Source organism: Thunnus maccoyii, chromosome 10 (assembly GCF_910596095.1).
Source record: "Thunnus maccoyii chromosome 10, fThuMac1.1, whole genome shotgun sequence".
NCBI lineage: Eukaryota > Metazoa > Chordata > Actinopteri > Scombriformes > Scombridae > Thunnus > Thunnus maccoyii.
Genome location: NC_056542.1, coordinates 1,098,453 through 1,118,567, shown reverse-complemented (window position 1 = coordinate 1,118,567; position 20,115 = coordinate 1,098,453). Strand labels below are relative to the sequence as shown.

Sequence of the window (20,115 nt, the reverse complement as noted above, 5' to 3'; positions counted from 1 at the left end):
ATATGATGGATGATCAGCAGTAGGGGAAGAAGTTTGGAGATCTATTAATTCAGAAGAAGAAGAAGAAGAAGAAGAAGAATGCCTTTATTGTCACTGCACATTTCCAGTACAACAAACCGCTCATCAAGGTATAAATAAATAAATATATAATAGAAAGTATAATAGAAAAAGTATAAAAGTAAAAGTTGCAGCAGAGTTTATAATGTTGCACTTGTAATTTGTAAACAACAGATATTATATGTGGACATTTGGGGAATAGTTACTGCACATGAACATGTAAACATGTAAACATGTAAACATGTAAACAGCTGAGCAGTCAGTGATGTGGAGGCTGATGGTTCTGGAGGCTGATGATTCTGGAGGCTGATGGTTCTGGAGGCTGATGGATCTGGAGGCTGATGGTTCTGGGGGCTGATGGTTCTAGAGGCTGATGGTTCTGGAGGCTGATGGTTCTGGGGGCTGATGGTTCTGGAGGCTGATGGATCTGGAGGGTGATGGTTCTGGGGACTGATGGTTCTGGGGGCTGATGGTTCTGGGGGCTGATGGTTCTGGAGGGTGATGGTTCTGGGGGCTGATGGTTCTGGGGGCTGATGGTTCTGGAGGGTGATGGTTCTGGGGGCTGATGGTTCTGGGGGCTGATGGTTCTGGAGGCTGATGGTTCTGGGGGCCGATGGTTCTGGGGGCCGATGGTTCTGGGGGCTGATGGTTCTGGAGGGTGTGTTTGTGCCGGCTCTGCGGAGGCTGTGTGATGTGAAGATGTCATCCAGGCAGGGAGTGGCTGATTACTTCCTGTTCAGTGTTAATGACCGTCTGGAGATCCGTCTGTCGTACCGCGCTGTGATGCAGAGTGTTAGTATCTCTGTCTGGAGCTGTGGTAGGAAGGCACAACAGCTGCGTGGAAGGTTTGTTTTCATGCTGCGTTTCAGTGGTGTTGGTCGTCCGTGTGAGTCCGTCTGGAAACTAATGTTCAGAGAGGAACGGGCCTCACGGTGTCGTCCATTCTCAGTTCCAGGTTGTTTGTAAAAGTATCAATAACAGAGTATTTGATTTGATTTATTGAAGAGGACAGTGTGCAGTATTAAGCATAAATGATGCACCAGAGTTAGCTTGAAGCTAATTTGCATCTGTAGTCCAACAGCACAACAGTCTGGAAGGTTTTGAGGAACCTCTGTCTCCTCACGTTTAGACACACAGTGGCGTCAGCAGCAGGTTTTGTGAGAGAGACACTGGACCTGTCAAGGTTTCCACAGCCCGGTAGTGGACATCATGCCTGGTGTTAACAGAGTTTAGTCTGTTAAGGGGCTCAGAGAGTTGCTGCACCAGAGGAGTCGCAGACACACTCAGGCAAAAATCAGCATCAAAGTTCTGCAGCGCTCCAGGGGTCACTGGTCCAGGATGAACATCTCTGGAGAGCAGCATCAGCATGAAGAGGAGACCTGCTGTTCTCTGAAACGAGGTGGCAGATGACCGAAACACTGGATCAGTGATTCACTCTGGATGAAATACTTAAACACAATATCATACAAAAGCAAAGTGTTTTACAGAGTGAAGAATAAAGACACAACATGAACACAAAACTAATAAAAGCTAAATTAAACATCTTCAGCTTATTTGTAAGAGAAGAACATGTTGGTGCAAACCTCAGTTCAGCAGGATGTTCCAGGTGTTTCCAGTGAATGATGGGAAACATTTGTCCTGTCAGCTGATTGATGAACTGGGAGCTGCTGGGAAATCTGATCTGGAGTCAGACCAGTCAGTGGATGTGAGTCCAGTAAGCAGGTTCAACATATCCAGGATGTCTTCTGGTTCTCTGGCTTCACTGAGCCAGACGTCGTCCGTCCAGAACCAGAACTAACAAACAGCTCAGTCAAATGTTTATAGAGAAAACAATTAATCAATTAATCACTAATGAACGTAATCATTAGCTGCAGTCCTACATCCTTTAGTGGCTGTTCTGCAGCTTTCAGTTGTATCACATGATCTTCATCAGCAGATGTCGTGAAGCTGTAGTTTGTCTTCATGACACAAAGTTTAATATTTACAATGTAAAACTGCTGATAGAAAGTGTTTGTGTAGGTTTTTATTTATAGTTATAAATGACAACGTATATAACTTCAAAAATAGAAAATGTGCATAAACGGCACATTTTATTAAATAAATAAAATGATCAGTGTATAATATACTTTTATTTATTTTACATAAAAAATACAAACTACATATATAAAACTGTCCTTGAAGGCTTCCTGTTCCTATCTGATATTATAACAGGAAGTCCATCAAGTGAGTCATTTTTCCAACAAAACAGCAAAAAAAAAACAAAAACAAACAATCCGTATCTATAAAAGCTGCTTTCATATGAAAACTATAATAACATGAAAAGTCCTGCAGACGTTGATGTTGAAATATTCTCTGTTGTTCCTGAAACAGGAAAGAATCATCAGTCATAGTATTGTCATATATATATATATATATATATATATTTATCATATTAATGGATTATTCAGATGTTTTTCACACCTCGCTCACTGCTGGACGTTCACAGGAGAGTAGATGACGTCTGAAAGGAGAAAGTTTCATATTCTGGTTTTATTATTGACCCTTTGACCTCTGAATCCTTCGACCTTATTCAGATATAAACGTATCACATGTACTGTGTGTTACTACTATATGACATCATCAAGCTTCTCAGAGCAGGAAATCACTGCTAACTGGTCAAAAACATCCTCAGAGCGACACGTTGTTGCTTCTAATTTTAGGACGAGAAGTAAAAGCATCAGATTTCTAAAGTTTCTAAAGTCTGATATTATGATTCTATTATGTATTTTAATTTACTCAACAGGTTACATTTATCTTTTAACCCATGTGAGAGTCTTTGTTTACAGTCTATGGAGGCTGGACGGTGTGTAAAGAACTACAACACGTCATCAAAGTCATCCTCAGAGCAGGAAGTTTTGTTTTTAGTGCTAAACTAACGTTCAGGTCTGATGGACGTCCTGTCAGGACCCTCCAGGTAGATGAAACTCACCTTTATCCTCATGAGACCGTGTGGAGCTTTTAAAACTGGCATGTTGAGCTGTAAAAGGAAAACAAGCTCCGGTTAGAACTGAAGCTCTGCCGGCTGCTGCTCATTACTCAACATGTTTTTTTGGAGAAAATGAGTCAGCTGCTTTGAATATTGTGTAACAGTGAAGAAGAAACCTGAAGAAACCCAGTAACATGCTGGGAGGTTCACTGGTTGTCTGTCAGCTCACATCCAATCAAATCTACTGTCAGTTTATCAGGTCGACTGTGTTAAACTTACAGATGCTGTAAAGTTGCTCATTCATATATCGTTTCATATATTTCATCCATGAAAAACACCAAAACTACAGCCTCCAAAATAAATGCCAACAAAAACTGAACATTATAATCTTTATTGCAGCAATGACTGGTTTATCTGTGTTGCACTTGCAGAAATAATTAAAGTTATATTGAAATAAACTGAGTTGAACTGAATGAAACATGAATCAAAAGCTTCTAGTCTCACATTTCTTCATAAACTATTTAGTTGGGTAGTTTCTAGAGGAGCTGCCAGGTTGGTTTTTTTTAGTATCTTACAGCTCATTCAGGTCAGTCACGTCCACAGTTTCTATCAAACTTGTAACAGCTGAGAGGACTCACAGGAAGTGGAGCAATGCAGCGTGACGTCGCAGTAAACAGGCTGAGACTCAACGTCGCCATCTGCTGGTCGATGATTCTCCACTTCAGGAACAACTTGAGAAGAGACAGAAGACAGATTACAGCTGAGTTTGTTTGTTGTTGTCTCCTCTCTGAGAGGCTCCGTCTCATTGTTGGACGAGTTGATCCAGTTTAACAGGACTGAACCACACAGAGAGGAAAACACACAAACAGCTGCTTGTTTCTGAGACTCTGATCTTTCACTGCAGCTGTGGAGAGTTTGACTCAATCTGGAACCAAAACTCATTGATGCAAAGTGAAGGTTCAGGTTTAAAAACAGTCTCAGGGTTCTGGTTCTGAGCATGCTCAGTCACTGGGACGATTAATGGAACAGATCCATTGTTAGTGTTATTAATTACACCTGTGTTTCACCTGCTTTAACAAGTCAAAATGTCTGCCGTGAACAAACCATGGATGTATTATAAGATACCGATTCAGTCCTGTAGGAACTGCTCGCCTGGCGCTTACGCCAAAAAAGTATCTAGCTTCCGCCCCGTTGCATATGCGCAGTAGTGTTTCCCCCGCTGGCCCCGCCCACAAGCCCGTAGACTTTACATTATGATGACGTCACCGATTTTTAAATCGCTTTTCTCGGCTCGAGGAAAGTTTTACAAACATAAAACCTCCATGGATCAAAAGTTCATAATAGAAAGAGTCATAGCTGACGTTTGCAGTTCGAGGCGTCCTGTCAACAGTTTTACAACAGCCAGTTGTAACTGGCTGCAAGGCAGAGCAGCGGCGGCGGCGGTGGGTTCCAGCTCTTATTATACATCCATGAAACAAACTGAGTCCTCATGAAGTGTGTTTCCATCCACATGTTTTAGTGCAGATTTTCAAATTGAAAAATTGAAAAGTTGAAATATTTGTTTTAAAAGAAAGTGTTTTTAGTGGCTTTTTTTTATCATATTGTGGATTTAAATCTTTTTTCCAGAGTTGAAGTTTGTTTCTGGGGAACAGTGAAGAACAGTCGAGGTGAGTTTTGTTCACATTTTCAGTTTAAACATAAAACAACCAGAACATGAAAAACAATCTCCAAATGTTTTGACGCTTGTCAGCAGCTGAGTGGATAAACGATGACATCATGAATCATGTGACTGAAGAGCTGAAAACATTAGATCTGTGTGGAGCAGTGATGATGAGGAGGAGACTGTAACCTTCCTCACATCGATACATGAAACTAACAGAAACGTCGTATTTCCATCATGTTTCCACATGATTTTCTATCGTTTGAGCTTTGACTGCTGCTGTTTTAATGACGTCACCTCGTCGTTCACTACATTTTCTTTCAGCCAGTTTGTGGAAATTCAGTTAAAGAGGTCGACTTACCTACTTCAATGTTTTCATAAACAGGAGAAACATCTGAGGCTCCAGCTGAGGAGAAACACACAACAACTCCATTAATCTGCTCATTTCACAATAAAAGCGACATTTTTGAAGTTCATGACACAGTTTGAGGAGTTTGGAGAGAAAAACAAACCACATGTTTCCTCTTTGAGCAGGTTTCCTCCTGTAAAACGGGAACAAGATAAGAGAGAAGAGGTGAAAGGTTATCGTCTGTCTTTTGTCGTCACTCTTCCAACATGGCGGCGCTGCCTTTTAAAACTTTTACACACAGTGATCTGACACAGGTAGATCATCATCATCACCCGTATCAGTGTTTTCACACTCAGGAGGCGCCATAAACATTTATAACAACAAAACATCGGACTTTAACGCGAGAGTTCACTGTTCACTGGTCTGGGGTCTGCCAGCCAATAGGAAGAGAGTAAAGTCTCCAGACGTTAGTGGTCAAAATACATTAAAAACAGCTGGATATTATTTCCTGTAGCGTGTTGTTTGCTACTATGAGCCAGTTTTACTAAAAGCTGATTCTCTGGTGTTTCAAGATGTGAAGAATCGACAACTTGAAACAAGTAGTTTATGTTCTGTTCTCTCTTTGTGTCGTCAGTATGAGCAGCTGAGGTTATGAAAGGTTTTACATTGTCAGATTGAGAGTGAGAGTTTTGGACGGCACAGACAGACGGATGACGTCCTTACAGCGCCGTCAGATCAGAAAATAAAACATGTTTTGTTGTTTATTTTTAGGACTTGCTGGGTTCTTGAATCAGCAGCTCACCTCTGTGTTTCAGGCGGTAAATGATGAATCCTGTCAGCAGCAGCAGCAGCAGCACGACGAGGCTACAGACAGTCAGACTTATCAGCAGAGTGTTACTGTGTGGAAACCGCCGCTCCGCCACGCCCAGCGCACTCTCCGCCCTGCAGGTGATCACCCGCTGATCCTCCTCCGGGTACGGGACGGAGCTCATCAGCCGGTACTGGCCGGACTCAGAGGTCTGGACCTGATCTTCTGGCAGAGGTGTGGAGGCTGACAGCCAGGTGATGCTGGGGGTCGGGTGGCCCTCCACCTCACACCGCAGCCTGCGGGTGGCGCCGTCCTCCATCACAGAGAGGCTCAGGATCTGCGGCTTCGCTGGGACAAAAGCATCATGGAGAAAGTTTGAAGATAAGATACAACTCAGGATTTTAAGATCTGTGAAATCATTTATTTTTTATGTTTTAAAGTCTTTTTGTTTTGTTTTGTTTCCCACAGAAATGACGGTTTCTGCTGTTTTATTCATAAATTATGATCCACAGTTCAATCTGGAATTAATTCTGGTATTTGAGAAGTTGACATTTGGAGTAAAGAAGGAGAAAAAGAAGTGAAATCCTGCTACTATAGTTTGTTTACGTAGCCTCCGGAGCCGGAGGAAGCTTCCTGAAGCTGACCAATCACAACAGAGTGGGCTCATCAGGAGGCGGGGCTTAAAGAGACAGGAGCTAAAACGGCCTGTTTCAGACAGAGGCTGAACTGAGGGGCTGCATAAAGGACCAGTAGAAGATAAATAAGGAGTTTTTAACTGGAAATCATGCAAAGATATTCCAGTAGAATATAAATGTAGAGCTGGAAATGTGCAGAATACGTCGTCTTTAAACTGATGAGAGTCTTTGGGCTTGTTGGAAATGTTCTTAAAGGCTGATAAAAACATAAATATCAAATAAACAGAGTTATTAGATTGTTTTGTGTTTATTTAGCATCCTTATCTGGACAAAATACTGTTGAGTAGCATCATGTTTGTGTATTTAATTCAGTGTGTTGATGCCGTTTTTGTGATATTGTCTTTGCGTTTTTGCTAATGCACCTGATAGAATATTGGGATGTACAGACATCACTTTGTGACGTATTTAAAGGATAAAATGACCAAGAATCACTGTGAGACAAAGATAAACATGTGGAAACGGAGATGCTGATGACGTCAGAAGGTTCAAAGGTTCAGTGCAGAGCTCCAGTCCTAACCAACCGAAACACAGGAAGTAAATATCCACAAAACACAGGAAGTAAATATCCACAAAACACAGGAAGTAAATATCCACAAAACACAGGAAGTAAATATCCACAAAACACAGGAAGTAAATATCCACAAAACACAGACAAAAACAACATCCAACTATATCCCACAATAAACTCACCTGTAACGGTCAGATGTGTCAGTTTTTGGAAAGCCTCCCACCACTTGTCCAGCTCCACTCGGCAGTAATAAGCACCGTTATCGGTCAGCTGCACCGTCCGGATGAGGAGCGACAGCGCCCCTTGCCGAGGGTCTCCATCCAGGTGAAATCTTAGCCCTGACCCTGAACAGTTTCCGAGTCCTTCCATGGAGTTGTTTTTAAGTGAACATTGGAAAAATGGCTGACCGCCTGACTCTCTGGCCAACCATTTAACTGTGATGGTCCCTGAGTAGTCCTGCTGTCTGGGATGAGTGAAGGAGCAGCCGAGGACGGCGTCTTCTCCTCTCGACACGTTGACCTTCGGAGAGACGACCATGTCCCAGGCGACTGAGAGAGAACCTGAACATCACAACGAAGAGCTCATGGTCATGTTTGGAGTTTAGGCCGATCAGGGCACACATGTGATATTCTTTCCTGTTATAATACATCCATGTTCACACTGTTTAATAACACCCATGTGAAGAATTTTACTTTTTAACTGAGTTTGACCAACTTTTGCTGATAAATTTGTCCAGAAGTTCATTGAAATCTACTGAAATACTGTTTTCAACTAAAAAACGTTTTCACCTACAAACGACCAAAACCTCACTGACTGCTCTGTGCTGCATTAAACCTCAACTAAAGCTGCAGCCAAAGTGTTACGATCGACCTCGTCGGATCACTACGGCCTTCAAGACGAGCGTCACGTGACCGACAGACACAGCCGTCTACTTGTACTGCAGTGAAGTTTCAGTTCCTCCAGGACTATTTTTATGTTGCTGGATTTGTCTGAATTGCTGAATTTTTATAGAACTCAAAATACATTAAACATCAGCACTGACGTGTAATTGTTTCTGTGATCTGCAGGATGGTAGTGATCACATGTGACTCTTCATTGGTAATAGTTTTTAAAAAAATCACATTATTTTCCTTTGATTGCAGTTTTTCCCAATTCCCACAATTTTACCACAAAAAAAGAGACATAAAACATCACAAATTGTATCACAAGTTTTGAGAGAAGCTTCTGGAGGGACTGAAGTTTGAATATCAGCAGAATTTCTTTGTTCTTTCACGTCTGTGAGGTTTCGACAAACTGCGATTTAAACGATGCAAAAATCAAGAGAGAGACAGACTTTCTAACCTCCCAACAAAATATGACATTATATCAATAATCACAATAATATACAGTTGTAGACATTAACCTCAGACCTCCAGCAGCTCTACTCAGGATATCCAGAGAAATATGAGAGGTGTGATGTTTAACAGACAGGAAGGCTCTGATGAAAGATGCTACTGGGTTGCATTATGGGAAATGTAGGATCCAGTGTTTATGGAGTTTGATCCATACTAGGAACTAAAAATCAGGATATGGGAAATGAAATACTAAATAAGTGGAATAGCCCTTTAAATTCCTTTAAGTTCTACTTGTTGCCTTTAAAGTGGAGCAGACCGTCTTTTAGTTGTTAGTCTGTAGTTTGAAAAGCTTATAAATCTAAATAAGCAGCTTTAATATAGTCTAAAGGATCCTCCCTTCACTCGCAGTAGAATAAATCATCTTACCTGTGATGATCACAGACACAATAAGAAGGAAAAACTGAGACATCCTCCAGCTGATCGGCCACAAGCAGCAACACTTCAAATACGGACAAAAATAAACCGTAACGTGCCTCCAGATTCAGGAAGTGTTGTGAAATGTGTCATATGAAACTATGAGCCATGTTCAAAGGCAGAAAAAGAGAAGAAACACACAGTTGTACTGTTTGTTCTACACGTTTTTATTGTAGGTTTTATGTATTTTATCACGTGTGTGTTTAAAGTCTCACTCAGTGACGGAAAGTAACTAAGTATATTTCCCAATGGAGTATTTTTACTTTGTTATATCTGACTGGTTTCACTGGTTTCACTCACTGCAAGACAAAGTAAAGTTTGAATAATACAAAAATGTTGATTTAAACTTTATCTGTTTTACTGTTTTTCTTAAATGCAGACAAACCGGTTTCCTGATAATAAATAAGAAATGAAGGAAATAGAAACAGATTAATGGAAAAAAAACAAAAAACTGATGTGACTGATATTTCTGGAAGCACTGGGTCACACTGAAATGAATCACAAACAAACACATACACACATCCTGGTTGTTTCTCCAGCAGTCTCATCATGGACGTCCGGCTGGTCTGCAGCTTTCTCAGTCTGCTGTTGTCTGCTACAGGAGGTGAGCTGATGAACACACTCAGAAACACTCAGAAACACTCAGAAACACACTCAGAAACACACTCAGACACACACTCAGAAACACACTCAGAAATACTCAGAAACACACTCAGAAACACTCAGACACACACTCAAAAACACACCCAGAAACACACTCAGAAACACTCTCAGAAACACACTCAGAAACACACTCAGAAATACTCAGAAACACACTCAGAAACACTCAGACACACACTCAAAAACACTCAAAAACACACCCAGAAACACACTCAGAAACACACTCAGAAACACTCAGAAACACACTCAGAAACACTCAGAAACACACTCAGAAGCACTCAGAAACACACTCAGAAACACTCAGAAACACACTCAGAAACACTCAGAAACACACTCAGAAGCACTCAGAAACACTCAAAAACAAACCCAGAAACACTCAGAAACACACTCAGAAACACTCAGACACACACTCAAAAACACTCAAAAACACACCCAGAAACACACTCAGAAACACACTCAGAAACACTCAGAAACACACTCAGAAACACTCAGAAACACTCAGAAACACTCAGAAACACACTCAGAAACACTCAGAAACACACTCAAAAACACACTCAGAAACACTCAAAAACAAACCCAGAAACACTCAGAAACACACTCAGAAACACACTCAGAAACACTCAGAAACACATTCAGAAACACTCAAAAACACACCCAGAAACACCCAGAAACACATTCAGAAACACTCAAAAACACACTCAGAAACACTCAGAAACACACTCAGAAATACTCAGAAGCACACTCAGAAACACACTCAGACACACACTCAAAAACACACTCAGAAACACACTCAGAAACACACTCAGAAACACTCAGAGACACACTCAGAAACACTCAGAGACACACTCAGAAACACTCAGAAACACACTCAGAAACACTCAGAAACAGACTCAGAAACACTCAGAAACAGACTCAGAAACACTCAGAAACACACTCAGAAACACTCAGAAACACACTCAGAAACACTCAGAAACACACTCAGAAACACTCAGAAACACACTCAGAAACACTCAGACACACACTCAGAAACACACCCAGAAACACTCAAAAACACTCAGAAACACTCAGAAACACTCAGAAACACACTCAGAAACATGATCTTTTATCATTAAAGTTGTGATATGATTGTATTTTATGTTCCTGTAATTGTTGTGTGACAGACGTGGTTGACAGAAAGGCTTCACTAGTTCAATTTCTTTACTTTAAGTTAAGTGTAGCATTAATAATCAGCATGTAAACGTTTAATAAATGGATTATAAGATTATGATGCAGCTGTCAGCAGATATAAGTGTTTATTAATGGCAAGGCAAGTTTATTTGTGTAGCACATTTCAACAACAAGGAAATTCCAAGTGCTTTACATAGAGCATAAAAGTCATTAAAACAGAATATAAAAGCAACACAAGTAAAAAGACATATAAAAACAATTAAAGTGTTAAATTTGGAAATAAAAAGAAGCTAAAAAGGGAATAAGACAGATAAAACAAGAGAATAAAAGTAACAGTGCAGTGTAAAATATTAACCCTTAATGTGGTTTAATGAAAGGCAGCAAACAGAAAAGTCTTCAGTTGCAATTTAAAGAACTGAGAGTCGCAGCAGATCTACAGTTTTCTGGGAGTTTGTTCAGATATGTGGAGCATAAAAACTGAAAGCTGCTTCTCCATGTTTAGTTTTGACTCTGGGGACAGAAAGCAGACCTGATCCAGACCACCTGAGAGGTCTGGATGGTTCATAATGTAGCAGCAGATCAGAGATGTATTTTGGCCCTAAACCATTTAGTGCTTTATAAACCAACAGTAATATCTTAAAGTCAATTCTTTGACAGACAGGAAGTTAACCAGGAAGTTAATGTATTACATAACAACTATAACTCCTCCTGTGGACACACAGAATTGTTTGCTGCTGTATAAACAGATAATAAATGACAATATAGTAAAATACAGCTGTAAAAATATAAAATATGTCTTCATAGGAGGAGTTAGAATAAATACTGAACATTAATAAACACTTAAAATGTCCTTATATCTGCTTATAAGTACATTATAGTGTGTTATAAACCATTTATTAACTGTTTATATGCTTATTATTGATGACAGATATGAGGACTTAAAGTGAAGTGTTACTGATTTCTTTATAAATAAGCAAATAAAGACAAATAAACACCTTTAAAAGACAGACTTTAGGGTCAGAAAGTGCTTCACAGTAAAAGACAAAACCACAGATATAAAACAAAAAGATAAAAAGAGTTAAAGGAATGTTTGGCAACAGCAATCTGTGAGCAGAAACAGAGGAAAAGTCACATATTTATTATTTTCAATGTATTAAAATATATAATACACAGTATCTTTGTGTCACCTCTAACCTGAACCCAACTCTCCGCCGCCCCCCTGAGGAGGCTTCCTGTACTGCTGAATGTCTGTTACAGACCAGATCCTGTCATTTCCCCCCTGTAATGTTCATCCTGACTGAAGGGAGATTAAAGGATCATTCTGGTGTTTCTCAATATTTTTCTTATTGTCAACAAATCCAACAATGAACTGATCTACTAACACGTATTGTGTGTGTATCAAAGCTGATATACCTGATTCTTCTGCTGTTGTCCAGAAACTATTAAAAACACGTCAGTGAGTCACATCGCTGCACTGGGTGACATGTTCCTTCATCATGAAGAGTTTGGTCACGTTAGTTTGTTTAGAAATGGCTCCAAAGACTAATAACAGCATCATGTTTTCAGTCTCTGGAGAGTAGTTCTGTGTAAGGCAGACGCCACTGAGCATGTGCAGGAACGCTGTTCTGTTTACAGCTTCACCAGTTTGTTGCGCTACAGATCACAACTTCTGGACTTTGTGCTTCATTATAAATTTCTCAAAGAACATCAGTACAGAGTCCTGAGGTTGTGATTCTGTATTAGGGATGTGCAGAGAGCCCAGTATTTGTATTTGTATCTGTATTTGTTGAGGCAGCAAAATTATTTGTATTCGTATTTGTATTCGATTGTATATAATACTGGTAAGAGGCTTAAAAATCCTGTTTTTGTTTTTATTACGCTTTTCATTTTAGAAAATTAAAGTGTTACAATAAGTGTTCATGAATAAACTACCTTATGAAGGAGGTCCCCACACCGGGTCTCTAACTGGAGTCTCCCAGATCATAGACGACTGCGCTGACTACTGAGATAAAACTTTACTCATTGCCTCATTGCAGACAGACCTCTACCTATTTATACACCCATAACACAGAGACAGCACAGCGTGTAACATGTAGAAGAACTTCAAAGGTGATTCTTGCTTTGCACTTTTCATTTATTGCCTATTTTTTTACAACCTAACTTTGTGGAAAGGAGAAGAGGAACAACAGGTTATGGAGAGTCCATTGGGACTTACCCCTGATAGATGTAACAGTGGAGCAGAGGAGATAGACTGAGATAACGATGTAACCGACATGTGAACTGGTATTTGACATGTTTTTTTTCTTCCCAAAAACAAATAATTTTTAAAATATTTGTATGAAACAAATATTTGTATAAAACCCACTATTTGTGCTTTGCCGAATAACGTATTTGTATTCGAGCACATCCCTAGTATACACACAATACTTGTTAGTAGATCATGAGATTTGTTGACAAGAAGAAAAATAACATCGCCAATCAAATTCTTGAAGTAATCATTGATTAGACACCCTGTGTGTCAGCTGTGATATTGAACCATAGATGCTCTCTGCTGCCTCCATCAGGCCTCAGCTCCAGTGATGACGGCTGGTCCATTAACGTGCAGGCGGAGGTACGAGCCATGGAGGGTTACCCGGTGGTGCTGCCCTGCACCTTCAGCCACCCACAGCACTCCCAGCATTCCTCCCTGCAGGTGCTGTGGCGTCTGGGCCACGGAGCGGGCGCCACCATCCTGTACCGCTGCACCAGCCGGCCCGGAGTCCCCACCTGTGAGCCGGGGCCCAAGCAGGACCAGCGCTACCGACTGGAGGGAAACCCGCGGGAGCACGACCTGTCGCTACGCATCAACAGCGCCACCCTGCAGGACAACGGACGCTATTTCTGCCGGGTGGAGGTCCAGGGCCGGGAACACATCAGCTTCGAGGACAAGATGGGAACCAGACTGAGAGTGGAAGGTATGGTTCTACGGAGAGCAAAGGTCAAACAGAAATAAAAGCCACATGTTGGGACGTCCTCTGATGTCTTAGAAGCAACCAAGAAGCACTGGAGACGGATGCACCACCTCTCAAACCACAAATAAATCTTCCAAAGGCTAAGTGTCTGATCAGTCGAGAAAGTAAACTTCCCTTAGAAGGTTCTAGATGTTTGGTGAGGTTGGCGAGCTGCTGTGGCTGCTAGCTAACCAGGAACATGCTAGCTAGTTGGAGATAAGCAGTAGGTGCAAAGTTTTAATTTATCCAACAAGTGCTCTAATTCATTATAAACTGCCTCTTGGTTCCTCACCAGCTCTGTCTCCTAGAAATGAATATATCCCAGTTAAGTTGCATTGCCAAACATCTGCCTGGATTACTTTCACAGGCAACGTTTTTTCTAATGAATGAGGTGCTAAATTTAGATTAGAGTTTGCAGGGAGGCAGCCCATTCAAATACTGACACCTGTCGCGCCCCTTGGTGTCATTTTTCAACATGCAGGGTTGTCTGATACACTTCCATAGATCTCCCACAACACCTGAAATAGACGCCATGAGACCGATGACGTCTATATAAGGTGACATATTTCCTTCTTCAGAGGTGGCAGATTGGCTGGATGGCTACATAGATACATAGATGGCAACAAGTCGAACAGGAATGTTCGCTTCCCATTTCAAACTTCTTTTCAAATGATCATTTTAACCCAAACCAAGTGGATTTTGTGCCTAAGCTTAACCAGACCTTATTGATTAAGTTTCATGGACTGCGGTGATACTGCATGTTGGTAAATGCTCTAATAATGATGTGGATGGGTTTACATTGGAGTTAGTTGAAAGCCCAGTGCGTCTCATACAGATGCTAACCCCTAAATTCGCGTTCCGGCTCTGACGCGGTTGCCGGAGCTGATCGCGGCCACTCTAGTCAATGTATACGATTCCACGGGGCGCGTTTCAGAAGCGTCCCAGAAGCGGCCCCCGAACAAACGCTATCTCCTCCAAGGGCATTAATGATATCGGCTTCAAGCTTTAATAGTTGACTTATGACACTATGCTGAAAAAAAGTTGTTAAAAACTTTGTAATAACTCGAATGGTTTGGATTTTATAAGCCCTGAAAGTTGCAGTGCCACATCACACTCACAATGTAAACCAATGGGGAGGCAATCTATGGGCATGAACTTTGTGTCAAACAGAGGCTGCTGACGTCTAAACTATAAGTCTGACCACTTTCAAACCTGTATCAATGGATTTGCAACATAATTTCTTACTATAATATGATTTTTAATGTAAGATCTGGCCAAAGTCATGGGATTTATGAGGAGATTTCACAAGAAGCGTACTCTAAAATCCTCCTCTCCAACTGCTCCTGGTGATGTCACTCCCTCAGTGCTGTGAAACATTCCGCAATACACACTCATTATAAAATCACAGGAGGAGCAAGAAAAGACTTTAAAACTCACACTCTAATATCTCAAAAACAGTAAAAGATAGAAAACACATGTAAATTCAAGATTTGTAGGTCAAAGTCTCGTGACTCATTTAAAGTTCAAATGAAGTTTGTATCTAAAACTATGTGGAAGCAGTAAATGTTCAAAAAGGTGTGGGTTCGCTCACACTCTCCATTCAAATATATGAGTATTTTTCTGTGTCCAGCTGCAGTTACTTATTGTCTCTACACACCTGACAGTACACATGTCAATCAAACTTTGACCAGGTCATGTGGGTTAAAAGTCTTTCCTTTTCTAAAAATAGACTTGATGAAAATTAGGTTCATTAGGTTAGGAGTTTTCAATTTACTAATTGAAATTCAAGTGAATGGGCCCAAAACTTGCATGATTTTGATGCCACAGGTGTGAGCAAGACAGACATGTCTCACCTTGCAGAAAATTCTCATCCTGTCAATCAAACTTTCAAAATAAAAGCACACCACACTTGTAAGAAATATCCCTCATTTTTAAAAAGCAAAATGATCTGATCCTGACGGACCAGAGTGCGAGGTCCCGACCAACGCTGCTTACAGCTTTAATTTCTCTTATCTTTACTCTTCTTGTTGCTGTTTTTCTTGCTTTTAACTTAATTTTATTCTGAATCATAGTAGCAGCACTTTTAATGTCTTTAATTGTCTTATTGTGTCCCTGTTTCATGTTTTTGTGTTTTCATGCTGCCTTGCTGCAAAAAGACACAAAGATCTGAACTGATACCATTTTAGACCCCCGAACCAGCTGGACAAAAGTTCAAGAGAGACCTTTATTCCATCGACTCCTGTCTCATAACTGACGACACACCCTGCTGCATCTCTTTCATGGATTAGTTTTCATGTGTTTTCAGTGTTTTCCATCATTTACTCGTCAGTTTTCCTTCCTGCTGCAGCTCCTCCAAAGATCCTGGCTCTGTCAGTGGAGGGCAGCGAGCAGGCCGGTTACAGAGCTCTGTGTCGGGTGCAGGGCTCGCCGCTGCCGGACGTCCAGTGGCTCGGCCCCGATGACCTGCTGGAAGGTTCTCTGGTCTCTGGCCCGCTGGCTCAGGAGTCCCCGACTCGCTACCACACCGTCAGCCAGCTGAGAGACGTGGAGCCCGGGCAGCAGTACACCTGCAGTGCCTCCAACCCGCTGGGCAAAGAGCAGGCCACGCTGTACGTCCTGCCCCCCCGACCGCCGCTGTCTGTGGCCGGAGCGTCGCCTCCGCTCCTGCTGCTGCTGTCCGTCGCTCTGGGGGCAAAGGTCATCCTGCTGGTGGGGACGGGGGTGTGGATGGTGCAGGGAGGAGCTCTGCAGGGACTCAGCTGCTGGTGGAAGTAACCTGCTCTGATGATTGGTTTATATTTATATATATTTATCAGACTGGTTAATTATCTGATTATTATTATTACTGTGTGAATGATTAATCACATGATCTAAAAGTTTCAGGAGCTTTTTTGTCCTGAATAAAACCCAATAAAGTCCTGACGTTTTATTATAAACATTTAACTGTTGGTTTCAAAAATATTGTCTTTTGGAATGACCCATGTATGTATAATAAATTATTTCATAATTTCAAATGAGTATAAAGTTTCTTTTGGAGCAGTCATGCTGATATGATTATCGTAACTCCTAGGAGTCTTTAACTTCAATGTTATTTCTATGAAGGTTCCTGTAATTTGGTTCTGATTAACAGGAATGTCCTTGTAATAAAAGCTCCACTTAAATGTAAGTAAATATTAATTCATTATTTATATATTGGTGGTATATTTTCCGTATATGTTGAATTGTTTGTTTGCTTGTAGACAGTTTAAACGTGTTCAGACAGGAAGTGAAGTTTTCGCCTTGTGCCATTCATACAGTTTGATCACTCAGCAGTTTGTGTTCGTGTGTGTTTGTGTTGAGTTCAACCTCCGACTGAAACTCAACAGAAACTCCAGTTCGTCTTCTTTTTGCTTAAAACATCTTAAACTCCTCAGATGCATCTCTGCATCAGTTCATGCCTCTGCAGACTTATTTGCATCTATTCGTATCTTTCCATTGACTTTGAAATTAAATTACACTGAAATTAATGACTTTTAGTGTAAACTGACAATAAAATTGTATCATTTAGAGAAATTTGCTCCAAAACAAGAAACAGCTGCAAAAGGAAAAAACACATTTCTGCAGTTGTCTTCATGTTTGTGGTTCTGTTTTTATATGTTTTGTCCTTTGGGGCCACCGTAGGAAACAGTCTCATTTCTCACAGTGAAATAGATTAAATGAAACCATCAGTAGCATCACACAGTGCACTGAGTCTGCTGCATCTACAAACGGGTTGAACGTCTTTATTTACTATAAAATTCAAGCTGTTGTTGAGTTGAAAAAACAAAAGTGATGAATATCAGATTTCCTCTGACCAATCAAATCCCAGTCACTTTATTTTGCTTTTGAAACAATCAATACATTAATGATTCACACCTGAAGTGGACCTCTGTTTTTGTTTTTATTACGCTTTTCATTTTAGAAAATTAAAGTGTTACAATAAGTGTTCATGAATAAACTACCTTATGAAGGACGACGTCCCCACACCGGGTCTCTAACTGGAGTCTCCCAGATCATAGACGACTGCGCTGACTACTGAGATAAAACTTTACTCATCACCTCATTGCAGACAGACCTCTACCTATTTATACACTCATAACACACAGACAGCACAGCAGGTAACATGTAGAAGAACTTCAAAGGTGATTCTTGCTTTGCACTTTTCATTTATCGCCTATTTTTTACAACCTAACTTTGTGGAAAGGAGAAGAGGAACAACAGGTTATGGAGAGTCTCTTGAGAGCACTTTGCTTGTGTCAGTAGTTCAGCTTTATCTCTGGGGAACACCCCCAACTCCAGGACTGATGTCCAAATTAGGAAATGTGCGTCATGTAGCAGGTGGATGTGACTCCCCTCGTTGAGACCTGCTGATAGACGTCACAGCGGAGCAGAGGAGAGACACTGAGATAGTGATGTAACCGACCTGCTCGCTGGTGGGGTTTTTTTTCTTCCCAAAAACAAATAATTTTATTTGTATTTGTATGAAACAAATATTTGTATAAAACCCACTATTTGTGCTTTGCCAAATAACGTATTTGTATTCGGGCACACCCCTAGCCTTCGGACAACATTTAATCAGACATTTCAACAATATTCCATTAAAATTAGCACATGGCAACTAGAGCACAGTTATAGTTGTAACAGACAAATAAAACTGCTTAGTTAATGTTTAAGAATCATTCTCTCACTACATTTTAAAATAGACCATGAAAACTATTAGCATGACGTCAGAATGAATGACATGTTCAGAAATCAAACATTAAAGCTCGTCACTCTGCCTGATCGTCTACATGGGTAACAGGACGGGGCTTCCGTAGCAGACGGGACGGGCAGCTCGGCAGCAGTCCTTGTCACTCCAGCCAAAGTTCTTACTGGTCTCCAGGCTCATGATAACACACTGGCCGTCCTGCACCGTGCCGGGCTCCCCTTCCTCCCAGTTGGTGCTGTTGACCGGAGCCTGGTCCAGCCAGTACCACTCCCCGGTCAGGGAGCTCCGCCGCATGCCGATCCACGCTTCCTGCAGGCTGTCGTTCTTGGCCTGGATGATTCTGTCGTAGATCTGTTTCTGGAGTTGAGCCGTGGAGAAGCTGACCAGCTCCAGGTTGTTGTCTCTGCAGTACTTCAGAGATTCACGCCAGCCGTCTGCCACTTCTCCGATTTTTACGACTTCTGGAATCAAGACGCAGCCCCTGAAATCTGGCAAAGAGTTCAGACGAAACAGAACAAACTCAAATTAGAGTGCATTTTCCATAAGAAATCAACTACTTGTGAATGTTCAACACGTTCTCACTCCCAACTCGTCACATATCGAAGCTTGGTCAGAACCCCATGGCGTCACTTTTTAACGCACAGTATCACAGTAGTCACTGTTAAAAAATAATTATATTTTATGGTGTGACAACGCGGTGGTTAAGGTCTGGTTAGGTTTAGCCACAAAAACCACTTGGTTAGGGTTAGGGAAAGATCATGGTTTGGGTTAAAATAAAAAAAAATTTAAAAAACAGCAAATTGGTCTCGAACTGTGCTCTGTGCTTTCTGCCAACAACATTACGAGCCATCAACTGACCCGTCCACCTCCTAATGAGAAAGTAAGTCAGCTTATATAGATGTCATGTGAAGTGACTCACTTCAGAAACGTTGATATGATACGTATTGTTGAGATGTTAATATGCTCCGTATTACAGATGTTGAAATGTACATATTCAATGTATCTGTGGTCTGCAGAAACATAGAATGCCAACGTTTTATTCTGGCGACCAGGCTGAAATTTGTCACCTTATTTAGACGTCATCGATCTCATAGCATCTATTTCAGACGTAGTGGGAGCTCAGCAGAAGTCTGTCGGACTACACTGTACGTTAAAAAATGACGCTAAAGGGGAACCCAGTGCATTAAAAAGTATGGAGAGCCCTTTCATTCGAAACCCGACCCAAACCGGGCACCACCTATCCAGTCATCCTGCGCTGCCGCCCAGTGGACAGCACTCGCGACCCTGTCGACAGCACGCGCTGTCCAACTCTACAGCGCGCAATGATCGATTCAACAGCGAGTTGTTAATTCGACAGCGCGTGCTACCCAGCTGATAGCGCCGATTAGACAAATTCGATCGCCTCTCTTAAATCAAAAGTAAGAAGAAACTTTGGAAATAAGCGAAGATCTAAGGCGGGGAAATTGGTATTATTAATATTAATGTGTGCCCTCCGGTCTGTTGGTCAGTTGTACCATCATGGATAATCCCAGAACCTGAAGTTGATCTATGTACACTGAATAATAACAAAAGATAGAAATCAGGAGATATAGTCAAGGAAGTTAAGTCTCATCTGCAACAAAGATGGAGTTCATATTTACAGAGTACAGATGAATCAAAGGATCCAGAGAGTGCAAATGTGGCATTTGGAGTAACCATTCCTTGAATTAAGAATTAAAAACG

General features: G+C 41.2%; 2 protein-coding genes across 2 annotated transcripts; one reads left to right on the top strand and one right to left on the bottom strand.

Annotated features, from left to right (window-relative positions):
• Nucleotides 1–2,166: 2,166 nt before the first annotated feature.
• On the bottom strand, nt 2,167–8,856 carry LOC121905961 (sialic acid-binding Ig-like lectin 15). The gene is made up of 9 exons (XM_042424576.1): nt 8,803–8,856; nt 7,225–7,602; nt 5,834–6,187; nt 5,195–5,224; nt 5,044–5,088; nt 3,661–3,753; nt 3,026–3,073; nt 2,518–2,557; nt 2,167–2,418 (listed from the first exon to the last, which is right to left on the bottom strand). Exons 1-8 carry the CDS (start codon nt 8,843–8,845, stop codon nt 2,523–2,525), a joined length of 1,026 nt encoding a protein of 341 aa, XP_042280510.1. The 5' UTR covers nt 8,846–8,856; the 3' UTR covers nt 2,167–2,418; nt 2,518–2,522.
• A 543-nt stretch (nt 8,857–9,399) lies between these two features.
• On the top strand, nt 9,400–16,610 carry si:dkey-11p23.7 (V-set and Ig domain-containing protein). Its single transcript, XM_042423579.1, has 3 exons — nt 9,400–9,454; nt 13,242–13,631; nt 16,015–16,610. The coding sequence occupies exons 1-3, from the start codon at nt 9,400–9,402 to the stop codon at nt 16,440–16,442; spliced, it is 873 nt and encodes a 290-aa protein (XP_042279513.1). The 3' UTR covers nt 16,443–16,610.
• Nucleotides 16,611–20,115: the final 3,505 nt, after the last annotated feature.